The sequence below is a fragment of the Ichthyophthirius multifiliis genome (assembly GCF_000220395.1).
Source record: "Ichthyophthirius multifiliis unplaced genomic scaffold scaff_1120509251287, whole genome shotgun sequence".
NCBI lineage: Eukaryota > Ciliophora > Oligohymenophorea > Hymenostomatida > Ichthyophthirius > Ichthyophthirius multifiliis.
In genome coordinates this window covers 8,763-16,240 of record NW_004086021.1, presented here as the reverse complement: position 1 = coordinate 16,240, position 7,478 = coordinate 8,763, and the positions used below count along the sequence as shown (strand labels likewise).

Here is a 7,478-nt window from a genome sequence, read left to right as displayed (position 1 = left end):
ATGTATGATTCGTTACATGATAAGGTAAAATAAAAAATAAAAATTAAGTTACTTTTTTTTTTTTTAATTAAATAAATAAATAATGCAAATTTAATTTAATAATTTTAAATAATAAAAATAATAATTTAATGTTATAAAACTAAATTATATTTCCATTAAATGTTTTATATTTATAATATTAATTTAAATATTTATAAGTTTCATCAAAAAATAAAATTAAAAAAAATAAAAATGAGCAATTTATAAAAAGAAACTAAAATGAAAGAATACCTATAGCAAATAAATCCTCTTTTCGAGAAATTAATACTCGAATTGTTGAAAGTATAACCTGAAAATTTTGTAAAAAATAAAAAAAATACCCAAAAATATATATAGTAAATAAAATAATATTTTTTTAATAGATTGATTTTTCAATTAATTGGCTAAAATAAAATGGTTAAAGTTTTACTCATTCTCACTAAAATTCTCACCATAATGAAAAAAATCATGACCATAATCATGCTCATCATAAAAAATAGCATGCAGGAGTTCACTCAGATAGTGAAGATGAAGATGATGAAGTAAATGATTTTGATTAACAAGAATTTTAAATGAAGCTTTTGTCAAAATAAAGTAATGCAACATAAAGAATTTCAGTTTCAGCAGAAGTTTATGGATAATTTAATAAAAAAACTAGCTTATGTACCAAAAGTAATACCTAAAGATCAAGATTAAAAAGAAAGAATTGAAAAAAGACTGATGTAAGCATTTATGTTTTCTTCTTTAGATGAAAGAGAAAGAGAAATAGTTGTTAATGCTATGCAAGAAGTTAAATTTGCGTAAAAAATATATATAAATTTTATATTAAACAAAACAAAACAAAAATATTTATAAAATAAATTTTAATAGTCAAGGAGATTGGATAATAAAATAAGGAGAAGATGGTGAAGTATTATATGTAATAGATTAAGGAGAATTAGATTGCTTTAAAAGATTTACAAAAGACGGAGAAAATAAATACCTTAAGACTTACTAACCAGGAGAAGCATTTGGCGAGCTTGCTTTACTTTATAATGCTCCTAGAGCGGCATCAATTTAAGCTAAAACATAATCTATTTTATTTTCTTTAGATAGAGAATGCTTTAATAATATTGTTAAAGATTCTGCAATTAAAAAAAGAGAAAGATTCGAATAAACACTTAAAAACGTAGAATTATTAGACTCTATGGATCCTTATGAAAGAATTCATTTATGTGATGGTATGAAAGATATTAAAATATAAAAAAGGAGAATATGTTATTAAAGAAGTATTATTTTTATAAAATAAAATATTATTTATATACTTTTCTTTAATTTAATAAATACAAATAAAAACTAAAGGGAGAAAGAGGAACTAATTTCTATATGATAGAAGAAGGAGAACTTATAGCAACCAAAAAAGATTGTATTATATATATATATATATAATTTATATGATCCTAAAAAATATTAAAAAGAAAATGGAGATTAAAAAACAGTCTATGAATATAAAGAAGGAGATTATTTTGGTGAATTAGCTTTAGTTAAAAATATACCTAGATAAGCTAATGTTATAGCAGTGGTATTTTTTTCAGATATTATTAAAAATTATTTTTCACATATTTTTTTTTAATAAAAATAAAAAAGACGGATGTAAATTTAGTTTATTTAGATTTTGATACATTCAAACGTTTAATGGGACCTATAGAAAATATATTAAAAAGAAACGAAGAAAAATATGCAAAATATAACTAAGAAAATTTAGATAATTTAGATAATTAGATTTGATTATTATAAAAAAAATTATTATTTTCATATTTATTTTTACATAAAAAAAAATTACATTTTATAAATCTTAGAATATTTTTATTTATTAAAAACTTTTTTTTAATAAAATTAATTTAAAAATAATTTTATTATCATAATAAACATAAACTTTATTATTATTATTTTTTTTTTAAAAAAAAAAATAATAAAATAACAAAAAGTATAATATTTTTATAAATATGCTCATTAATATAAATATGTTAATTTATTTATATATTATTTTTATCATTGAAACATTAATAAAATAAAAAAATCTAGTCTTTAATTTTTCAAATTTCTTTAGTTATTTTATTTATCTTTATTTACCATTATTATTTACTTTTTTTTAAAAAAATAAATAAATAAAAAAAAATAAATAAAATAAAATATTAAAACATTTAAATATAATATTTATATTTAAATAAATACTTATTAACCCAATCAGGCGTATTTAATGTAAATTATGACATCAAAGATTTAATTTAATTGCAATCAATTTATATTTTTTTAGGATCTTTATCATCTGATAACTCTTTGAATACAGTATTCTATATAATTTTATTATATATATAAATATTTTTATTACTTAAATATCAGATTTTTTAATTTAATATTCATCGTCTTCTTCTTCATCATCTTCTTAAATAAATTAATAATCTTAATTATTATTGTGCTCATCATTTTCATCTTAACTTTGATTATCATCTTAAATTCTAATATTTTAATTATTTTTTTAAAAAGAACTTTCTATATTTTATTATTAAATTTCATCGTATTTTTTGCATTTATGATAATCTTATTCTATAAATTTTAACTAAGTATTAAATAAATTTTCAAATTAGTCTTAAGAATTAAACTAATATTAGGAGAAAACAGTATTAAAATTTTTAAAAGGATCCATTTTATATAAATTAATAAAAAATTATATAATTTTATTTAAATAAATATATATATATAATATAAATTTTATTAAGTTATTAAAAAATAATTAAAAATATGCCTATTTAAATAAAATATATAACAAATATATTCATATAAATATTTATTTATATGTATATATAAATAAAAATAAATTATAATTATTATTTAAAAAGTTATTTAAGAAAAATTAATTTATAATAGAAAATATATAAGTAATATAAAATAATATAAGACAAATTAAAAATATATCTAATTATAATTAATATAAGAAATAATTTAAAATAGAGGTTGTTAATATAGATTATTTAAGCAAATGTGATAAAATAATATAAGATTAATAAAAAAAATAATATAAAAATAAGTTTAAAAATATTAAAAGGATTAATAGTTTATTAAATAATTAAAAGATTAAAGAATTAAATAAAAAAAATTAACATATTTATTTTTATTTTTTGACGTTTTTAAATATAAATAAAATAAAAATTTTGTCTTTTAAATTTTATGTATAAAAGATAAATATATATAATACTAAATTAATTAATTAATTAAATAATATATAAAAAATAAAAATACATAAAAATAAAAAAAAAAAATTAAATTAATTAATATAAATATATTTTATTAATTAAAGTTTAAATAATAAAAAAAATATAAAAAATATATAAAAAATTTTAATAATTATGAATATATATATATATATAAATATATATATATATATATATATATATTATTATAAATATTTTTTATTTTTGCAATTTTTTTTTTTTTTTATTTCATATTTTTTATATAATATATTTCATTTATTTAATATATTAAATATACCAAGTAAATTTATATATTATTTATTTTCATATTTACTTTTATTAAATTAATCTTCTTATAATTCGATTTCTATTTCGTTTCCTTTTTATTCAGTTTTGAATTTATTTTTCTTATTTTTAGTACCCATTATTTCTTCTTCTCCAATTAAAATTTTATATATAATAATATCAATTATAAACCATTATAAAAATACGAAGAAATAAAAATAACTTAAGAATTTAATAAAATAATCTTCATCTTTTTATTCTCTTGGCTTTACCACTGTTTTTTTATAATATTCCCAAAAATTTATATTTTCCACATCAATAACAACTTCTTTGTCTTCAGGTTTATCAATATGTCTAAAATAATATCTGTTTATATTAAAAAACGCAAAATATTAATTTAAATAATTTATTCTTTATTTCATTATTTCTTATGCTTCCTCTTATGTTTCTCTTTTTGAATTTTAAAACATCGAATGTCTTTTATACATATTATATTCTATTCTTTTCTTATATGTTATTTTATCACCATCAATATCTTCTAAATAATAAGGCGCATCCTTTGCTTTATTTAAAAGATTATTTCTTATATTATTTTATTTAAAATGTTTTATATCTTAGATTCTACTTATTTAATTATTTTTTGCCAATAATAATTTTCTCATTTAATAAGTTATTTTAATATTTAAGAATTAAATTAATATCAATTAATATATTTTAAATTATATTTTTAAGTTTTTTATGAAATTGGTAAAAATAAATATACAATATTTAAGTATTTTATTAAACAATTCAAATAAATATAATTGTTATTTATATTTTTTATTTAATATTATTGTTTGGCATTTTAAAAATAATATACTTATAAATTATATTAATAATTAAATTAATTTTTTTTAAATTTAATATATAAAATATTTATATAATTAATATTTTATTTTAAGAATTTATTAATTCATATAATTTATTAATTAAAAATATAGTTATTTTAATATATATTAAATATATTTTAATCTAATTTTTTTTTATAAATTTTTTATATAAATATTATATATCTAGAGCATGTTTTATTATAATAAGATACTTTATCTGTTTAATTATAAACATTTTTATTTTTTAAAATAAAAGGTATAATTTATTATTATAAATAATTTTAATAAAATAAATCTTTTATTGTTATTTAATTATTATAAAATTATTTTATAAAAATAACAATTAAACTTTTTATTAATATTTATAAAAAAAAATGATAATTGGACCTATAATTTAATAAATACAATAACATCAACTAAAGGATATAAATATTTAACCATAAGAACCTTCAAATAATCATAATACTTTCTAGATTTAATTATTAGCTATGCGTAGACCAAGCATAACCTCAATTTGTAAATAAATATCAACAGATGATTGTTAAAATAACACTATTTTAAATAATAATCACATTATATATGATAAATTAATATAATTAATATAAAAACCTTTCGAATAAAGAGTTTTTTCCGAAAATTAATTTATATAAAAATCATTAGAAAAATTTGAATTTTTTAAAAACATAATTTAAAAATATGAAGAAAATATATACAAAAATGCTGTTTCTAAGCTTCAATATAAATTTGTTGAATAAGGAAATTATATAATCCAAAAGGATGAAATAGGAACTGAAATATATATTATCCTAAAAGGTAAATGTAATTTATTTATAGATGACAATTAAAAACTATAAAATTCTCGTATTATGTATTCACTAAATTTATAATCAAAAAGTCCTTAAATTGCTAAAAATAGTACATATAGTCCTTAAGTTGCTAAAAATAGTGTATATAGTCCTTAAGTTGTTAAAAACGGTTTATATAGTCATTAAGTTATTAAAATAGTGTATATAGTCCTTAATATGATAAAACTCTAAAAATACTAATCTTTAATAAAAATAAAGTGATAAAATTTTTAATTTTTGTAATTTACCCAATGAAGATAATTTAAAATATGTTCGAACATTTTAATAGGGAGATTCATTTGGAGAAAGTGCCCTTTTAAATTAAATTTGTAGAAGGACATCTTATGTATATGCTTATACAAATTGTCATTTATTAACTCTTAATAAAGAAGATTATTTAAAAGTAATAAATGATAGAAAAGGCAAATTATAAAAAAAAATAACTGAATTTTTATAACAATAATATTTTTTAAGGGATTGGAAAAAATAAGATTTATAATATTTAGCGAAAAAATTTTTTCTGGATAAATTTAAAAAAGGAGAATATATATTCAAAGAAAATGAAAATAGTCAAAATATTTATTTTCTAAAAAAGGGAGAATTAATAATCGAGAAAGAAATTCAACTAAAAGAAAGATAAATACATTCAGTAGAAGAAAGTAGACTTAAGATAATTAAAAAAAAATTATTATTGCTTTTTTGGATTCTGGTGAAACATTTGGAGAAGAAATGATAGGTTAAAAAAGACTTTTTTCTGTTGTTGTAAATTCGTAAAAATGTCAGGTTTTAAAAATTCCTCTTAATAAGTTAATTGATTAATTATGGGATGCTTAATCTAAAGCACTTTTTTTGAAACAAATTTAATATAAATAAAATTGGAGATAATAAAGGTTTAGTGATCTTTTAGAAATATAAAATATTATTAATATTAAAGAATAAAATAATGATGAAGAATAATATGTAGAAAAAAATGGTTAAAGTTTCGAAAAAAACGAATAATATATATAAAGAGATGAATATAATTTAGAAAAAGACTATACATATATTAATTAAAAAAGTAATATTAAAAAAAATTTGGGCAAAAGATAAGGGCTAAAATAATTCCTTGTAAGTTTAAAAGAAAAAATGAATAAAAAAACACTTTATGTAGATAATAATTATATAAATAATCCCAAAAAAGACAAAATTATTAAACAACTGAAAATCTCTTCTACGTAATTAATTAATAAAATTCCTTAAATATGGAATTTCAAAGAAAGATTTCCAAATAAAAAAATAAATACATATTAAAATAGTCTACCCTGTAATTTAAAATTAAAAAAAAAAAATATTGTTCAAAATAAATAAATAAATAAAAATGCAAAAAGTTAAATATGTTTAAGTGAAGACGATAAAATATCAAAAAATATTTATTAAAAAGATAATATTTTACATAGAGATATACTAGAAGCTATATCTTAAAAAGATAGATAAATAGGAAATTAAATAAGTGAAAGTAGTGATTTAAGTAAATTCGAAAAAGTAAAACACTTGTTTAATCAAACACAAACTAAAAGTTAAAGTTAAAGATAATAAAGAGTTTATAATCATATATTAGTAAATTAAGAGAGCGGAATTATTTATAAACCTAATTTCTATTTGAATAAAAAAAAAAATAATAAAAAAAATATAAATAGCAATCAAACTTAATAATAAAATTTAAATTAAGAAAATGAAACCTAATTATTAAATAATAGCTTTTATGAAAATTACGAATATAATTTTTATTCCAAACAAGATTAATTTTCGAAGGCAAATACTAATAAAAATTCTTAAATTTAGCTTTAGCCGTAAAATTAAATCTAGGCTAGTCCTTAAGAAAAAACATAAACTGCTTAAATAAAAATACATTAATGTGATTAAACAGAAAATATTCTATAATAATAAATAAAGGAATAATAAAAAAATAAAAATTGGTTTAATTAATAACATGATGATTTTTTAAGTATCAAAAAAAATATATTTGTAAAAAACATTATGTAAATAAAAAAATATAATTCTTTTTCAAATTAAACTTTTTATTCTTAAAAAATAAAATAATCTCCAGTAAATATTTTTAATAAACTCATTTTAAATGAATAGTAGTAGAATTTCTATAGTAATAGTCTAACTTTAAAAAACAAATAAGTGTAATAATAACGATTTGATTAAAAAAATAAAAGTTTCCTTACTTATTGTAGTAAGACATAAAG

At 15.8% G+C, this 7,478-nt stretch overlaps 1 protein-coding gene across 1 annotated transcript, besides 10 other annotated features; it reads left to right on the top strand. All coding sequences in view use genetic code 6, as the record gives it.

The window, feature by feature from the left end:
* IMG5_176210 (hypothetical protein) lies at window positions 1-1,785 on the top strand (the record flags this gene model as incomplete). Its single annotated transcript, XM_004027946.1, has 8 exons — window positions 1-24; window positions 277-339; window positions 402-612; window positions 677-818; window positions 889-1,286; window positions 1,364-1,423; window positions 1,476-1,579; window positions 1,645-1,785. The coding sequence occupies 8 exons, from the start codon at window positions 1-3 to the stop codon at window positions 1,783-1,785; spliced, it is 1,143 nt and encodes a 380-aa protein (XP_004027994.1).
* A 365-nt stretch (window positions 1,786-2,150) lies between these two features.
* Window positions 2,151-2,192: a microsatellite.
* Window positions 2,152-2,190: a microsatellite.
* A 7-nt stretch (window positions 2,193-2,199) lies between the features above and the next one.
* Window positions 2,200-2,236: a microsatellite.
* A 683-nt stretch (window positions 2,237-2,919) lies between these two features.
* Window positions 2,920-2,956: a microsatellite.
* Window positions 2,926-3,008: a microsatellite.
* Window positions 3,009-3,270: 262 nt separating this feature from the next.
* Window positions 3,271-3,310: a microsatellite.
* Window positions 3,274-3,318: a microsatellite.
* Window positions 3,319-3,358: 40 nt separating this feature from the next.
* Window positions 3,359-3,394: a microsatellite.
* A 14-nt stretch (window positions 3,395-3,408) lies between these two features.
* Window positions 3,409-3,464: a microsatellite.
* Window positions 3,465-5,295: 1,831 nt separating this feature from the next.
* Window positions 5,296-5,423: a microsatellite.
* Window positions 5,424-7,478: the final 2,055 nt, after the last annotated feature.